At 35.2% G+C, this 19,500-nt stretch overlaps 1 protein-coding gene across 8 annotated transcripts in view; it reads left to right on the top strand.

Moving 5' to 3' along the window:
• LOC136833341 (disks large homolog 4-like) overlaps window positions 1-19,500 on the top strand; it is a 734,549-nt gene that overhangs the window by 418,357 nt on the left and 296,692 nt on the right. For 2 of the 8 annotated variants that reach the window (XM_067095345.1, XM_067095349.1), the window contains exons 3-4: window positions 5,510-5,548; window positions 14,745-14,783. The exons of 2 other annotated variants lie outside the window; for them this stretch is intronic. In XM_067095345.1, coding sequence (XP_066951446.1) covers window positions 5,510-5,548; window positions 14,745-14,783 — 78 coding nt within the window. Of the gene's footprint in view, window positions 1-5,509; window positions 5,549-6,626; window positions 6,666-8,855; window positions 8,895-14,744; window positions 14,784-19,500 lie in introns of all 8 variants that reach the window. 4 more of the 8 variants (XM_067095343.1, XM_067095344.1, XM_067095347.1 and 1 more) reach the window with 4 other exon arrangements.

The raw sequence follows: 19,500 nt of genomic DNA on the forward strand, positions 1-19,500 counted from the left end.
TTTTGTGAATATGTATTCAGATATGTATGTGTGTATGTTTTTAACTAATTTCACATTTGGCTGTATCAGTTGATCAGAGAACTGTGCAGATAAGTCGAAGATGACTTATTCGACCTGACAACGTAACTACGCATGAGTGCCTCTTCTCGCAAATTTGTTTTACACTTGATTACCGAAGCAGTGAATTGTTTACTGTGTGATTTATCGTTTACACTGATCGTAGCCAAGGTAGAACGGAAATTAGGGCGTGCCATATCATCCATAAAAGACTTGTTGAGAACTGGAAGGTTATTACTTCTGGAGCCACCAACTCTAAATGGAGCAGTCTCACAGTGTGTTTATCTATCTATCTAACTATCTATCTATCTATCTATATATATATATATATATATATATATATATATATATATATATATATATATCATATATATATCATATATATAATATAATATATGTGTGTGATATATATATATATATATATATATATATATATATATATATATATATATATATATATCTATACATATATATATATATATATATATATATATTTATATATATATACTGTATGTATACTGTATGTAAGACAAACACATTAGTTTTGTCATCTATTCACACGTGCCTTTCTTCACCCATTCAAGTATTAAGCCTGAATTACTCCTTCATATCAGCCATTTATTTATGAACTTTACTTTAGGAATAACTTAACCCCTTCTTAAACGGAATCATGTATAACGTCTGCTAATATATGGAAAAATTCGAACCTGACATTATGCCTTTTTGGTTTGGTTCTTCTTCAACCACAAAGATACGGTGACAGTGACTTATCCATTCAGCTACAGTGTATGTATGTAAACGCCGGTTCCGACGATGTATCTTCTAAAAGTGTGGCCTGTATAGCCGTCAGGAGTGACCTCCACACCCTTCGGTTCAGGGGACCAAATCGCCATTTATTCTAGTTGGCGAAGCTAACAGTGTGTGTATATAGAGAGAGAGAGGGGGAGCTCGCCTATCCACTTGACATGATAATATTGCAGTTGGGAAAGATATCCTGAATTTTGACAAACTTTCTCCATCTCGAAACTTCCTTTCCTTCAATTTCATAAAAGCGACAATTTGACTAAGAGCCGGCGACGTATTCGGAAACTTTTAACAAAAACGACAACCCTCTCTCTCTCTCTCTCTCTCTCTCTCTCTCTCTCTCTCTCTGTATATATGTATATTTGAATGTGAAATCTGAAGAAACTAAAATCAATGCTACAGTAACCTAAATGGTAGTCGCCTACATTTCCATTCATATTTGAAAGCAAATATTCATCTATTCATATTTATAGTTTTTTTTTTATATTTTCACCGAGTAATAACCAGAATGATAACGAACTCGTTATATTCTCGTTTGAGTTTTGCCCTTGTCGTAGAATTGGCTATATGCTCCGGTAAACAAAATAATATTTGTATATCCCTGATCGCTGTTACCGATTTTGCTGTGTTGTTGTACATACCGGTATATTTACTTATAGAAAATAATTTTTTTGGGGCGGGCCTTCAGTGAATAGAAATTAATGTTGAGGGGAATTCAGTGAATTTTGTCATGTGTCGCTCCAATGTTAATGTCAGTCAGGCAATCAGTTGTATGATGGTCCCAACCGAGATATTTGGTAATCATCTATTTTTAATACAAGGCGTCTTTGCCCTATTTACATATATTTGCCTAATTATCTCTGAAAGCTAAGTGATTGATGAAGATATTAGTTTTTGGCTCCGTGTACAAATTTAGAGGGATTTTTTTAATTTAAAAAATAATTTTTTAGGACGTTCTGGGAGATGGTGGATTGCTAGGCCTTGGTTTAAGTCTACGGTCTCTGCCCGCTCTTGTTCGATATCCAGTTGATTTATTATTATAATTTTTTTTTTTTTTTTTTTTTTTTTTTGCTTCTGCCAAGCATTGGAACTCTACCTCGCTTGGTTTTCGTAGGCTCTTATAATCTTCCTTTCTTTCGATAGACTGTGGGCGTATCACATCCTCCGAGGTTAAATTCTCATATTCTCTTCTTCTCTTGTTTCCTTTGGGCCTGGTCTAGATATGGCCAGAAGATTAGATTTTGCAGGTTCATGTAACGACTCATTCCTTATCGTTGTCATCGTCTCTCTCTCTCTCTCTCTCTCTCTCTCTCTCTCTCTCTCTCTCTCTCTAAAGTACCATTTCTGAGTCGCTTCATTGTTCATCTCTGCACGATTTTGTAATAAAAACCTTCTCAAAGGGTGTTACAATTTTTTTTTAATCTTCTCAACTTTCGTTTTTAAATAAAATTGAAACTTATGCTGTTGACTCTAAAGAGTTCATATTCACTTCGCAAAGAATAAGATGAATACTTCAAGAATAAAAAAAAAAATGAAACTTGAAGAATAAAGTTGAAAACTAAAAAAAAAAATAATAATAAAATGAATGCTTTGAAATTGGGTCTCTCTCTCTAAATAGAACGAGTTAATTAAGGAAAACTTTCTTTAGCTTATTATCTTACCTCTGGCAGCGTGAAAAATAGTGAATGATTATCTCCATGCGAAGTAAAGTTAAAATGAATTAATTGAACGTAACATTTTAGATAAGAGATTGATCAGATTTACTAAATTTTTCACGAATTGTCTTCGACTACTCAGGCTTTTTTCAGTACCAAGACTTCTTAACCGCCTTAGAATTTAATGTAGAAGGGAGGGAAATTTGGAGAGAATCCATTTTCGTATCGTCAGGTCCAAGTTACATAAGAGAATTTGGTTCCTTGTCACGTCAGCCTTCTCATAAAAAAAAGGGGGCGATTCTTTTAGGGTCCCTCCAGTTCTCGTAGAGGATTGAGAATCTTGACATTGCTGTGTAAACAGGTTAAAATTACAATCTTCCCACCCTACCAAAAAAAAAAAAAAAAAAGTTCTGGCTTGGTGTGATGTATTGCGAAAAAAGTGTCAGTGGGTTAACAAAGGTTTTCCTCGTTGTTTATTACTTTATTGGGATTCCCCGATTTGACTTCTATCCCTGAGTTTTCATATTGTATTTGTAATGGTCTTTGTTGATAGAATTTGAGGCTAACGAATTTTGTTTTCTAGATTTTATGTTGTGGAAAAGCTATCTTTATCGTTTTCATTGCTGAACTTTCTTAATTATACAGTATATGTATATATATATATATATATATATATATATATATATATATATATATATATATATATATAATAATATATGTATATATATAATATATATGTATATACAATATATATATATACATATATGTTTTATCAAGTGAATGCTCGTGATTTTGGTGCGGGTTCCCTGTCAAATTGTTTTCGTATTTTACAATTTTATATTGATATTTTGTGATACCGTGAAATACATAGAGGAATTAATGACTCTCTTTCAAGCAAATACACTATCAGTCCACTTCTTTAAACTTTAGTACTCAGATATTAAAAATTATGACAGTTGTGTATACAAGTTGTAATTGTTTCCAACATGCGTTGTTGATGAAACTTGCTGACCATTTTGTGTTCATGAAACTTCCTGGTCGTTCAAGAGAATTACTAACTGCCTTGTCTTTAAAAAAAATAGCCAGGAAATATTATTTACGCCCGGAACAATATCCTTGCGATGAAGATAATTTTGTATCTGACATGAATATTTACGCCGAACATGAGCAGAATTCATTATATATTGGGGCCGGGTAGAGAAATGCAGACCGTCATTTATAATACAGTATAAAGGAAGGCCAAGGGACGTAGAGAGAGAGAGAGAGAGAGAGAGAGAGAGAGAGAGAGAGAGAGAGAGAGGGCGCTAATTTAGGTCGTTTCTGCTTCAGCATTGTAGCTTTAAGATGAAACAGCTGTTTCAGGGCTGTTATTCCATCTCGTCAGAAATTGTGATTTTGCTCCAGTCTTTGAAAACAAAAATGAAAACCGGTTAAGATCACCTCTCTCTTTCTCTCTCTCTCTCTCTCTCTCTCTCTCTCTCTCTCTCTCACACACACACACACACACACACACACACACACACACTGTGCCGGATCATTTTGAAAATAATCCCGATTTTACCTTGGAATCGTAGAACTTGTGAAATGTCGAGAAATATACCTGTTAACAATAAATAAATTATCGTTATCGTGATACCTGTAGAATATTTTCTAATTGAATGAGACCCACTTGCCTGGCCTATACAAAATCAGTAGGCTTATGTGGGTTTAAAAAATGTATCCAATAGAAACTGACATTATCATAAATACCGTTAACTAACTCGGTTCTCTCTCTCTCTCTCTCTCTCTCTCTCTCTCTCTCTCTCTCTCTCTCTCTCTCTCTCTCTCTCTCTCTCTGTCATATGATTTTTACAAGGTATGAAAAAGACTTATTGCAGTGAATCTTCTGAATTCTGACGTTAGAATCTCTCTCTCTCTCTCTCTCTCTCTCTCATATGATTTCGACAAGGTATGAAAAAGATTTATTGGAGTGAATCTTCTGAATTGTGACGTTAGAATCCCGTAGGTTATCTCTCTCTCTCTCTCTCTCTCTCTCTCTCTCTCTCTCTCTCGCTCTCTCTCATATGATTTCGACAAGGTATGAAAAAGACTTATTGCAGTGAATCTTCTGAATTGTGACGTTAGAATCCCGTAGGTTTACGAGGGAAATACGTTTGATGAAAATCGTTTATTACTTTCATATGTTGATAATCGTTCATGAATTATATTGGTTCGCGTAGGATAAACAGGCATTGTAAAACAAGAAAAACCGACGTTTCAATTTACACATCTTTCACACTGAATTTTGTTTCTATTTGTGTGTGTGTGTGTGTGTGTGTGTCTTTTTAAGTGTAAAATTTTCGTAATTTAAAACAGCGCTTCATCCTAGTGGTTGGATATGCTATGTTTTTTGTTTTTCAAATTTATGTTTAATTATTTTAGTTATTCTTAAAGATCTTCTTGTATATTTTCCATTTTTATATTAATTTATCTGTCTTTTAAAGATTAGTTTCATTTTTGTTTGTGTACCTTTTATACCTAAATTTTGTTTCCGCCTTCTTCATGACAAAATATTAATTTTATTTTTATGAGCTTATGTTTATTATTTTAGTATTAATTTAATATTTTAGAATATTCTAATTTTTGTATAAATGTACTTTTATATTTGAAATTAGATCCTATATACCTATATTTTACTTGCATTTTTTTTTATATTTCAGTACTTGAATCCTTGTAGATGAAGTTGCTTCATATATATAGAATTAAGTTAGTGTTATAGAGCGTTCTGATTTTTGTACATATGCTAAATTAATAGACTGTAGAACCTGTAGCTACATCTTGTTTGCACCCTGCCCATAGCAAAAGAGTATTTTACTGCACTCTAATTTTTTTATGTGTCCTATAGCTCTAGAAATTAGATCCCATGTACCTCACTTTTCTTTTGCACTCTTTCCATGTTGACCTGTTTTTTGAATCCGTTTAGTTTTGTCATTTTTTTCATTTTCGTTTTTCAGAGGACAGAGAACCAAGAAGAAGTAGACGTTCCCGACAAGGTAATTCATTCCCACTCGTTGGGTTTAGGTTTCTCACTAAACGTTGGTTTTTTTTTTTTTTGTGCTCTTTCTTACGTCACTAACACCTAAGGATGGTTATTTTCTCACCAGTGATAAGAATAAAGGACTTCATATCTATAATATGTCATTCGTAATAGTTAATGGTGATGGCTGTTTTTATTTAATACCTAACATTTAGGGGGACGTGGATATTTTTAGGTCATAACTAACATTCAGGAGGATGGCTATTTTTAAGTCACAGCTAACGTTTAAGGGATGGCTATTTTTATGTGATACCAGACTTTAGGGGCAATGGCTATTTTTATGTCATACCAAACTTTAGGGGGAGTGGCCATTTTTATGTCATACCAAACTTTAGGGGGAATGGCTATTTTTATGTCATAACTAACATTTAGGGGGAGATGGCTATTCTTGAGTTATTCTTAACACTTAGGGGGATGGATAGAAAAATATTTTGTCATACCTAACAATTAGGGGGAAGGCTATTTTTATGTCATACTGAACATTTAGGGGGATGGCTATTTTTATGTCATACCCAGCATTTATGGAGGATGGTTAATTTTACCCCAAATCCTAACATTTTTGTTTTGGGGACGGGTTAATTTTACATTGGTCTTGGCTGTTAAAGACAAGTAATGCTATTAAAATCCATCAGCCGTAGCAGTTAGGTAAATATTTTTCAGCCAGTCATATCATTTAAAGGGACAGCAACTCCTTACTCTAGAGGTAACATGTAGGGGAAGAATATTTCCACCCCATTTTCAGTGGTCAAGGGAGAACTGTTTCCATACCAGTTGCAAGAGGTAAGGGGTGGGTAACTTTATGTCAGTCGTATCAGTTAATGGGCGATTCTTCCTTGCAAGTAGGACGCTGCTCCCTAATTTAGATTAGGTTAAAGTAAGGTAGTTAATATGTATTAAGATTGTGTTTTGGTAGTGTTTACGAATGACGCAAATTGGCCACGTTTTATTTATTGAATTATGTGCTGTATTCTTATGCAATATGGTTATTCCATAATATTAGTTTTCTCTTTATAACGGCGGCTTTCGTCTTTCAGACCACAGAGAACCAGGAGGAAGTAGATGGTCCTGAAAAGGTAAATTAATTGCCTTCGTTACTTAAGGGTTTTCAGAAAACTGATTTGGTGAAGGACTGGGTGATGGTATTACCGGGAGACTGACTTGTCTTTGGTGAAGGGTTGTGTTAGGTTTTGCCCGTAGGGGGTTAGTGCCATCAGTGCACCTCATGCGGTGCACTGTAGGCATTATTTAAGGTTCTTTGCAGCGTTCCTTCGGCCCCTAGCTGCAACCCCTTTCGTTCCTTTTACTGTACCCCCTTTCGTATTCTCTTTCATCCATCTTACTTTCCAGCCTCTCCTAACAATTGATTCATAGTGCTACTGCGAGGTTTTCCTCCTGTTACACCTTTCAAACCTTTTGCTGTCAATTTCCGTTTCAGCGCTGAATGACCTCATACGTCCCAGTGCTTGGCCTTTGGCCTAAATTCTATATTCCATTCCATCCCTTGTGTTAGATTGATGAAGGTTTAATTGGTGAAGGATCAAGTTGCGAGTTTTTAGTAGGCGAATCTAGTGAAGGCTTTCATTGTGGTTTTATCAGGAGAATGGTGAAGGTTTCGGTTTCTCAGAAGATAAAGTCAGATTACGGGTTGTCATGAAACGGGGATTGATGATTGATAATCTTACGGCTTTTCAAGGAAGGCTTTGATTGATGGAAGTGGAATACGTCTTGCATGTGATTATTCTCATCTAATAAACGTCCATTCATCTTTTCTCTCCCGTTGTTCAGGCAGCAAGTACATTAGGGGTTAATCGTGAGTTCCTTTTAGTGTTATAATTATGACATTTTAAATGCATCACTTCGTCTGAAAAGGATACTCTATTGTTACCCAAGCAACAATACCGTGATATTTAAAGCTTTGTTCTAATATTACTTGACAATGGCCGCAGATATTAGTCAGCGGTAAGGTTGTGGTCTTCTCGTCTGAAAAGATTTTATGCAACTGTCATTTCATACTATTTTATGCGCAGTCGGTTTCCGTTCTTAATTGTGGCATATTCCTCAGTGTTTTCGCGGAAAAGACTGAGAATTTATTGTTCAAGTGTAGGTGTATGCTTTGTCATATTTATCTTACAATAAAACATGTGCTTTAAATTATTTGACAAACGTAGACCTCGTAAAGTAATATTTTAACACGTGTCATGCATTTGTTTTCAAAATGTAATATTTAGCGACTGACTCTTCTTTAACACACGTCTATGTGATTAGATAAAATTTCCTCTTTCATCTTTCCAATTCTTATATTTTAGATTTCTTCGAATTATTTGACACGTGGATTTCTTCAGAGAAGAAATAAAAGATTATCCCCTTGTTAGATCGCGTAATGCAGCGTCTAAGAATTCTCGCTTTTTAAGGAGGAAGTATAAATTGACAAGATTAAACACTTTCTTTATCACTGATGTAATTTTCTAAAATTATCCACCACGAAAATCTCCCAGCATTTGGAAAGGAGGTTGACGTGTTGGCCTATTATTTGAAATTCTATAATGGCAAATAATAATAATGTCCGTTCTTTGTAGTTCGAGCCAGGAAAACATCTTGGTGATAGAATGTCGCCCATTACGCCTTTGTGCCTTCTTCGTTATTGAAGTTCATTGACCGACAGGAAGGTTCTCTATGTCACTTAGTTTAGGGATTTTTTTATGAGGATATTTAGGAGTGATGGCTATTTTTATGTCATACCCAGCATTTATGGGGAATGGTTAATCTTACCCCAAACCGTGGCATTTTTGTTTTTGGAGGCTGGGGTTAATTTTACATGGGTCTTGCTTGTTAAAGCCAAGTAATGCTATTAAAATCCATCAGCCGTAACAGTTAGGTGAATATTTTTCAGCCAGTCACATCATGTAAAGGGATAGCAACTCCCTACTCTAGAGGCAACATGTAGGGGAAGAATGTTTCCAAGCCATTTTCAGTTGTCAAGGGGGAACTGATTCCATAGCAGTTGCAAGAGGTAAGGGGTGGGTAACTTATGTCAGTCGTATCAGTACGTGGCGGATTCTTCCTTGCAAGTAGGACGCTGCTCCCTAATTAAGATTTTGTTAAGGTAAGGGAGTTAATATGTATTAAGATTGTGTTTTGGTAGTGTTTACGAATGACGCAAATTGGCCACGTTTTATTTATTGAATTATGTGCTGTATTCTTATGCAATATGGTTATTCCATAATATTAGTTTTCTCTTTATAACGGCGGCTTTCGTCTTTCAGACCACAGAGAACCAGGAGGAAGTAGATGGTCCTGAAAAGGTAAATTAATCGCCTTCGTTACTTAAGGGTTTTCAGAAAACTGATTTGGTGAAGGACTGGGTGATGGTATTACCGGGAGACTGACTTGTCTTTGGTGAAGGGTTGTGTTAGGTCTGCCCCGTAGGGGGTTAGTGCCATCAGTGCACCTCATGCGGTGCACTGTAGGCATTACTTAAGGTTTTTTTCAGCGTGCCTTCGGCCCCTAGCTGCAGCCCCTTTCGTTCCTTTTACTGTACCCCCTTTCGTATTCTCTTTCATCCATCTTACTTTCCAGCCTCTCCTAACAATTGATTCATAGTGCTACTGCGAGGTTTTCCTTCCTTTTACTGCCCATTTCCGTTTTAGCGCTGGATGACCTCATAGGTCCCAGAGCTTGGCCTTTGGCCTAAATTCTGTATTTCATTCCATTCCTTGTGTTAGGTTGATAAAGGCTTAATTGGTGAAGGATCAAGTTACGAGTTTTTAGTAGGCGAATCTAGTGAAGGTTTACATTATGGTTTTATCAGGAAAATGGTGAAGGTTTCAGTGTCTCAGAAGACAATTTCAGATTACGGGTTGGCATGAAACGGGTTCGATGATTGCTAATCTTATGGCTTTTCAAGGAAAGCTTTAACTGATGGCAGGTGAAATCATCTTGCATGTAGCTATTCTCATCTTCTGATCAACGTCCATTCATCTTTTCTCTCCCGTTGTCTAGGCAGCAGGCACATTATGGGTTAATCGTGAGTTCCTTTTAGTGTTATAATTATGACATTTTAAATGCATCGCTTCGTCTGAAAAGGATACTCTATTGTTACCCAAGCAACGATACCTTGATATTTAAAGCTTTGTTCTAATATTACTTGACAATGGCCGCAGATATTAGTCAGCGGTAAGGTTGTGGTTTTTCTCGTCCAAAAAGATTTTATGCAACTGTCATTTCATACTATTTTATGCGCAGTCGGTTTCCGTTCTTAATTGTAGCATATTCTCAGTGTTTTCGCGGAAAAGACTGAGAATTTATTGTTCAAGTGTAGGTGTATGCTTTGTCATATTTATCTTACAATAAAACATGTGCTTTAAATTATTTGACAAACGTAGACCTCGTAAAGTAATATTTTAACACGTGTCATTCATTTGTGTTCATAATGCAATATGTAACAACTGACTCTTCTTTAAAACACGATTATGTGATTAGATTTAATCCCCTCTTTGATCTTTCCAATTCGTATATTTTAGACGTCTTCGAATTATTTGACACGTGGATTTCTTCGAAGAAGAAATAAATGATTATCTCCTTGTTAGGTCGCGTAATGCAGCGTCTAAGAATTCTCGCTTTTTAAGGAGACACTATGAATTGACAAGATTAAACACCTTCTCTATATCATTGATATAATTTTCTAAAAATTACCCACCACGAAAATATCCCAGCATTTGGAAAGGAGGTTGACGTGTTGACCTATTATTTAAAATTCTATTATGGCAAATAATAATAATGTTCGTTCTTTGTAGTTCGAGCCAGGAAAACGTCTTGGTGATAGAATGTCGCCCATTACGCCTTTGTGCCTTCCACGTCTGTAATGAAGTTCATTGATCGACAGGAAGGTTCTCTGTGTCACTCAGTTTGGGGATTTTTTTATGAGTATACAGGCACCTTGTAGGTAGGACACTGCGCCCAAGGATAGATTAGTAGGTGTTATAATGGTGTTGTGGTAGTAATTACGACTGGCGCAAAAACAGCCACATTTTTTTTATTTTTTTGTATTGTTTTCATATGTAATAAGTTTTTTCATAATTTAAGTTTTTTTTGTTTTGTTTTGTAACGTGACCTTTCGTCTTTCAGACCACAGAGAACCAAGCGGAAGTAGATGTTCCTGAAGAGGTAAATCAATTGCCTTCGTTACTTACTGACGGGTTTTCAGAAAACTGATTTGGTGAAGGACCTGGTGATGGTTTTCTCGGGAGACTTTCTTTGGTGAAGATTTGTGTTAGGTTGGTGAAGGTCTAATCGATGAAGGCTAAAGTTACCGGTTTTAAGTATATTAGTCTAGTAAAGGGTTGTATTATGGTTTTATCAGGGGATTCTCCAAAGATTGTGTCAGATTACAATTGTCATGAAACTATGATTAATGAGGTTATGGCTTTTCAAGACAGCTTTGATTAAAGAAGGTTGAATTCATCTTGCATGTGATCAATCTCATCTTCTGGTCCGTGTCCTCGCATCTTTCCTCTCCCATTAGCTAAGTAACATTTCCATTAGGGCTTGATCGTAAGTTCCTTTCAGTAACATATTTGTGTCATTTCGAATACATCGCTTTGTGTGAAAAGGGTACTCTATTGTTGCCCAAGGAACAATATATTTTCATTTAAAGCTATTTTTTAGTTTCCTGTAAAAGGAAACTATTGTGCCGGCTTTGTCTGTCCGTCCGCACTTTTCCTGTCCGCCCTCAGATCTTAAAACCACTAAGGCTAGAGGGCTGCAAATTGGTATGTTGACTGGTTTTGTAACGTGACCTTTCGTCTTTCAGACCGCAGGGAAGCAAGCGGAAGTAGATGTTCCTGAAGAGGTAAATCAATTGCCTTCGTTACTTACTGACAGGTTTTCAGAAAACTACTGATTTGGTGGAGGACCTGGTGATGGTTTTCTCGGGAGACTTACTTTGGTGAAGGGTTGTGTTAGGTTGGTGAAGGTCTAATTGTTGAAGGCTAAAGTTACCGGGTTTTAAGTATATTAGTCTAGTAAAGGGTTGTATTATGGTTTTTGTCAGGAGATTCTTCATAGTGTCAGATTACAATTGTCATGAAACAGAGATTAATGATTAATGAGGTTATGGCTTTTCTAGGAAGTTTTGATTGAAGAAGGTTTAATTCATCTCGCAGAAGTAGCTTCGGCGCATTTTTTACTTGTTTTTGTTTTATGACAATGGTCACAGATTGTAATCAACGGTATGTTTTTTTTTTCTCTTGCCTATAACGTTGTACACAATTGTCATTTCACACTGTTTTACACGTAATCGGTTTCCGTTCTTAATTGTATAATATTGCTATCATAATTCATCGTGTAAAGCACTGAGGACTTGTTGCTAAAGTGTAGGCAGGTGCATGCTTCATCTTATTTTCTTTACGAGAAAAATATGCTTTAGATTATTTAATTTATGTAGGCTTCGTGATGTCATTCACTCGTTTCCATAATGCTGGACCTAACAAATGACTCTTCTTGAAAACACGATTAAGTGACTAGGATAAATCCCACACTTTCGTATTTCCAATTCTTGTAATTTATATTCCGTCGAATTATTTGTTACGTGGATTTCTGTGAAAGAGAAAAAAGATTATCCTCTTGGTAAATCACATAATGCAGTGTCTGAGAATTCTCACTTTTTTCGGGGAACACAGAAAGAGGATAAGATTAAACACCTTCTGTATACCATTGATATCGTTTTCTATAGTTATTCATCACGAAAATTTCTCAGAATTTAGAAAGGAGGGGCCTTAGAGATCATTTTACGTTGGTCCTAACTGTTAAGAGCGGATAGTGTTATTTTAGCACAGCAGTCTTAACAGTTAAATAACTGTTTTATTTTTTATTTTATTTTTTCTTGTATGTATGGAAACGAGCAAATGTACAGTATTTAATGTATACATTATAAATGTGTTCCAAAGTCTTAACAATTAAGTAACTATTTTTATGTATGTATGGAAACGAGCAACTGTATTTAATGTATAAATGTGTTCCAGTGTAAAAGCATGTTCATTATACAGTTTTTTCTTTTAAATTTCATTTTCATTCATTCATCATCATCACGCGAATGACCTATTTGGACCTAGTTCTAGGCCTCAGGCCTAGACCTGGTATTTCATCCTAACCCTTCGGGCCAGCCCGATGAGAGCTGATAGTCAGCTCAGTGTTCTGGATAAACTATTTTATCAATAATAGTAATGATTTAGTCAGTCACATTATTTAAAGGGGCGGAAACTCCTGTTAATGCTAGGTGTAACAAGTAAGGGAATAATGATTTTACTCAGTTGCAGTTTTCATACAAGTTACAAGAGTTAAGGGATGGATAATATTACGTCAGTCGTTTCAGTTAGTGGAGGATTCCTCTTACAGGTAGGACTCTGCATCCTAGGATAGATAGGTTGAGGTAAGTTAGTTAATATATATTATGATGGTATTTTTTAGTAGTGTATACGACTGGGGCGAAAATAGCCACATTTTATTTATTAGATTTTTATTTGTTTTCTAATGTTTCCTTTTTTTATATAATTATAGTTTTCTTTTGTAACGGCAACTTTCGTCTTTCAGACCACAGAGAACCAAGAGGAAGTAGATGGTCCTGAAAAGGTAAATTATTTGCCTTCGTTACTTACTGACGGGTTTTCAGAAAACTGATTTGGTGAAGGACTGGGTGATGGTTTTTCCATGAGACTGTCTTTGGTGAAGGGTTGGGTTAGGTTGGTGAAGGTTCAAGTTACGAGTTTTTCGTAGATGAATCTAGCGAAGGTTTACTGTATATTATGGTTTTATCAGGAGAATGGTGACGGTTACAGTGTCTCAGAAGATGGTTTCTGAATACTGTTTTTGATAGAGGTTGAATTCATCCTGCATGTGGTTGTTCGTATCTTTTGATCAACGTCCTCGCATCTTCCCTCTCCTATTATCCTGAGCAGCAGGCCTAGGACGGGTTAATAAGTACGTATATATATATATATATATATATATATATATATATATATATATATATATATATATATATATATATATAAATAAACGAATGTATAAAGCTGATTTTACGTCATTAACAGCCCAGGCTGGCTATTATCTGGCCAGTGATGAGAGTCAAGGCAGTGATTATTAACGTCATTCGTAATAGTTATTGGTGATGGGTATTTTTTATATCATACCTAAGTCATTTAGGAGGTGGCTATTTTCATGTCATGCCTAACATTTAGGAGGAATGGCTTATTTTATATCATACCTAACATTGAGGGAGGATGGCATTTTTTGTGTCTTACCTAACATTTAGGGGGGATGGCTATTTTTATCATACCTAACACCTAACAAGTAGGGGATGGCTATTTTTATCATACCAAACACCTAACAAGTAGGGGATGGCTATTTTTATCATACCTAACACCTAACAAGTAGGGGCTGGCTATTTTTATCATATCTAACACCTAACAAGTAGGGGATGGCTATTTTTATCATACCTAACAGTTAGGCGATGGCTATTTTTATCATACCTAACAAGTAGGGGATGTCTATTTTTATCACACCTAACAAGTAGGGGATGGCTATTTTTATCATACCTAACAATTAGGGAATGACTATTTTTATCATCCCTAACAAGTAGGGATGGCTATTTTTATCATACCTAACAAGGAGGGGATGGCTATTTTTACGCCAATCGTAGCATTTTTGTTTTGGTGGCTGAGGTTAATTGTACATTGATCGTGACTGTTAAAGGCAAGTAATGCTCATGTAACCCACCAGCGGTAAGTTAAGTAACCATTTTTCAGCCAGTCACAGTTAAATTAAGGTGGGCTCCTTTTTTGTGCTATTTGTAACGTGTAGAAGCATAATTCCACGCCAGTTACATTGGTTAAGGGGAAACTGTTTCCTACTGTTTGTAAAAGTTAAGGGTTGAATAATTTTACGTTAGCCGTATCTTTTAGTGGAGGATTTCTCCTATGATAGTTTAGGTTAGGGTAAGGTAGGTAAAATTTATTAGGGTGGTATTTTGGTATTATTTACGACTGGAACAAAAATAACCACATTTTATTTAGTAAATTTTTTTGTTGCTTTCTTATTTACTACGGTTTTTTTAATGATTTCAGTTTTCTTTTGTAACGGCAGCTTTCGTCTTTCAGACCACAGAGAACCAAGAGGAAGTAGATGGTCCTGAAAAGGTAAATTATTTGCCTTCGTTACTTACTGACGGGTTTTCAGAAAACTGATGTGGTGGAGGATTGGGTGATGGTTTTTCCATGAGAGTGTTTTTCCATTGGTGAAGGGTTGGGTTAGGTTGGCGAAGGTTCAAATAGATGAATCTAACGAAGGTTTATATTATGGTTTTATCAGGAGAATGGTGAAGGTTACATTGTCTCAGAAGATAATGTCAGATTACGGGTTGTCACTAAACGAGGAATGATGTTTGATAAGATTATGGTTTTGGATTGAAACTCTGATTGATGAAGGTCGAATTTACGTAGCATGTGGTTATTCTCATCTTCTGGTCAATTTCCTCGTATCTTTTCGCTCCCATTGTGCATGCAGCAGGACCATTAGGTGTTAATCGTGAGCTCCTTTCAGTGGCATAATTATGACTTCTTGAATGCTTTCTGTGAAAAGGATATTCTATTTTTACCCAAGTGACAGTACGTTTCATTTAAAGCTTTGTTTTATTTTTTTATGTGACAACAGTCGCAGACTGTAGCCAGCTGTAAGATTTCCACCTATCTAGAAAACTTTTATGCAATTGTCATTTCATACTGTTTTACACTCAGTCGGTTTCCTATCTCAATTGTATATTTCTTTCATTGTTCCCCACTGAAAGCGCTTAGAATTTGTTATACAAGTGTAGGTGTATGCTTTATCATTTTTGCTTCACAAGAAAAAATATGCTTTAGATTATTTAATGAATGTAGCCCTCGTAAAGTAATATTTTAACAGGTGTCATTCATTGTTTGTCATAATGCAGTATCTAAGAAGCGACTCTTCTTTCAACCACGATTAGGTGAATTAGGTGATTAGGATAAATCCCTTCCTTCATCTCTCCAATCCTTATATTTTACATGTCTTCAAATTATTTGTCACGTAGATTTCTCCAAAGAAAAAATAAAAGATTATCCCCTTGTGAGATATCATAATGCAGTGTCTGAGAATTTTTTTTTTTTTTTTTTAGGAGACACAATGAGGCGATAAGATTGAATGCCTTTTCTATACCACTGATATAATTGCCCTCAACATTTAGAGATGAGGTTGGCGTATTGACCCATTGTGTAAATTTCTATAATGGCGAATAATTTTGTCCGTTATTTTCGTAGTTCGAGTCGGAAATCTTTTGGTGATAGAATGTCGCCCAATGCATCTGTGTCCCTTTCTCGTTTTTTTTTTTTTTTAGTTCCTTGATCGCCAGGGAGGCTCTCTTCGTCACTTAGGGATTTTTCATGAGGATAAAGTCATCTTTATAAATTTTTTATACATTCGGTGTATATATATATGTGGATATATATGTATATAATATATTATATTAACCTTATCACTTACACAATTATCTGTGCATTAATAAAATTACTAACAGGACGTCATTGAAACTAGCGGAGATATTTATTCAATAAAAATGACAAGCTTTCTAGGACTAGCAGTCCTCATTGTCAAGTACCATCCTGTTTCAGTATATGTATTTATATATATATATATATATATATATATATATATATATATATATATATATATGTGTGTGTGTGTGTGTGTGTGTGTGTGTATATATACAGGGTGTTTCGAAATTAGAGCCCCCCCTACAGCATAAACTAAAATTGATATGGACAAAAGCGAAAGTAATTAAGAACAGGTATTTATTTCAGTTTCTCTCTGAGTATTTAATATTTTGTGTGGCCTCCATCTACCTGTACCACAGCCTGCATTCTTGAGGGGTATTATTTCAGCAAATCGCAAAAAAGCTGAAATTCAAACTCCATTTCCCTGAGCACTTCGGTCACCTCTCTTCGCAGGTCGCCAAGGCTTGGTATACCATCATAGTTCACTGTGCGCGCTTCAACACGATCCTTTAAGATACTACCAATGTTTTCACACACATTAAGGTCAGGGGAGCTACCTGGAAATTCACTTGACGAGAAGAAATCGATACCACTGTTTCAAAGCAGCTCCTGTGTCTGAAGAGCCTTGAAACATGGTGCCTTATCATGCAAAAATGTGGCTTCTTCAACAGGTAACACATTTTCAGGATCTTTGAGGAAAGGAAATACTCCACCAGTAAGCACAGTTTCTCTGAAGTATTCACCATTCCGTGACTGTCCTTTTTCTTTGATGATCCACATTAACCATTTGGCTGTGAAACAGAGAAAAATTCCTAAACATTCAGGAAATTTCACAACTTGGTGATAGCACACGTCATCACTGATATCATCCAACTTTGCAGCCCAAATGATGTCATTTTTATGATTTGGCTTCTGACTGTGTAAATGAAGAATTCATCTGATCTGCGCAACATGGAGAAAGTCAGCTTCATCCCAATCTTGAAGAAATGAACCACAAAACCATGCACAGTCTTCTCTGTTGCTGAGTGATGTTGGGCTTGCTGATAACATGAAATGGCTTGATACCAGATTTTTTCAACTCACGATATGCAGCACTATAACTTCTCTTCTTTCCCCTTTTTGTTTCTAGTTCAAGCGCCAATTTACGCTGCCTCAGCTATGATGTCTTTTGACTCCTGAGAAAGGACTTCCAAGATTCTCACTCTTTTTGCAATGACAGTCGTATGGATTTTTGTTCCACTTTCTTTTAACAAAGGATTCATCTCTTTTAATGTATTTAGCTATCCAGGAACGTGAATGAAGGATGCGCCAGCATCCCTGGCCTATCTGAAGGTTATAGCCTGGATTGGTCAATCCATCTGATTTCTTCAAGTCGTTAGCCATGGCTGTATCTAACTCCGTCACTCAGTCTGAAAATACAAGAAATGTAAAATGAAAAATAGCTTAATAGAAACTTAAAATAATGTACTTGGAGATAGGCTATAGCAGAAAACTTTACTGTAACTTTCCATTTGTTCTGTGGAGGGGCGCCTCTGATTTCAGAAACACCCGGTATACAAAATATATATATATATATATATATATATATATATATATATATATATATATATATATATATATATATATATATATATATTTATATATAATATGTATATATTATGATATATATCATAAATCTTTCCTATTTAATATGTATATATATATATATATATATATATATATATATATATATATATATATATATATATATATATATATATATTATGATATATATCACAAATCTTTCCTATTTAATATGTAAGTATTTTTTAAGTGCCGAAGTTGCACTCCCATCCTAAATTACAACTGAATCTGATGAATGTAACCTTCGTATCAAATAAATAGATAAGAAATTTCCTTGCATTCTGCCATCTTCAATAGAAATAGTAAATGTGGAACGCGTCTCTTCTACTAATTGTCTTTAGTATGTATCAACACAAAGTGCCTGGAGGGACTTTTCGTAAATAAGGAAAATTGGGATAAAAAGCTAATGGTCGGCATTACTTAAAGAATTTGATATCAGATCTCTTCACAGGCTTTTAGTTCGCGAGTGAAATAAAATCAGGACTAAACTTAAAAAAAAAAAAAAAAATTATCTAGACTCTGATAAAAATAATTATTATCCAGACTCTGACAAAAAAAATTATTAACCAGACTCTGATAAAAAATTATTATCCAGACTCTGATAGTAAAATTTTAAAACATTGTTATCCTGACTCTGATAAAAAATTACTATCAGACTCTGATAAAAAAATTGTTATCCAGACTCTGATAAGAAAATTATTATCCAGACTCTGATAAAAAAAATTATTATCCAGACTAAGAAAAAAAATTATTATCCAGACTCAGATAAAAAAAATTTGTATCCAGACTAATAAAAAAAATTATTATCCAGACTCAGATAAAAAAAAATTATTATCCAGACTCTGATAACAAAAATTATTATCCAGACTCAGATAAAAAAGAATTATTATCCAGACTCTGATAAAAAAAAATCCAGACTCTGATAAAAAAAAATTATTATCCAGACTCTGTTAAAAAAATTATCCAGACTCTGATAAAAAAAAATTATTATCCAGACTCTGTAAAAAAAAATACTGATTAGCCAGAATTCCTTTCAGCCGCGATTCGCGTTGATGTCTTTTTTCATTGAAAAGCATAAAGTTACCTTTGCAGGAATAGCTGCTTCGATGTTCAGGTTATTGTTGTACGACTGGAATTCTCACGCGATCGTGGGTGCGCATTGAAAGGAAAGGTCAGAGTATCATCCTGGTAGTCTTCCGCTGTCAGTCCTGTCGTGTTTATTGCTGGAAACGAGGTTTATACTCTATTTCAAGAATCCTTGTTACGTGAAATTACGAAGAACTTGTTTATTGTCTGTTCTTAGGATTTTTCCAATCTTTCCTTTATTTATTTTTTATTTTATTTTATTTATTTTATTTTATTTTATTTATTTATTTATTTTGCTACTGGCCAGGTGTGATAAACATGTCCAGAGTCATTCACGCTCTCATTTATAGAGTTCATAGATTCTTGATTCTCATTTTGACACTTTTCTGTCACATCAGACACCAAAGGTCTTTATCAAATCTCTAAGCCTTGATTTTTTTTTTTTTTATTCTTTGGTATGAGGTCGTTGGCCCCATGCCTGTGTCCACGCAGTTGTTCACTGGAACATAAATGCCAACTCCCATATATGGGGGTAGCGCCATCGGTGCACCTCACGCATCACACTGTAAGCAGTATTACTTCAGATTCTTTGCAGCATACCTTTGGCTCCTAGCTGCGACTCATTTCATTCGTTTTA

This window comes from Macrobrachium rosenbergii, chromosome 51, assembly GCF_040412425.1.
Source record: "Macrobrachium rosenbergii isolate ZJJX-2024 chromosome 51, ASM4041242v1, whole genome shotgun sequence".
Lineage (NCBI taxonomy): Eukaryota > Metazoa > Arthropoda > Malacostraca > Decapoda > Palaemonidae > Macrobrachium > Macrobrachium rosenbergii.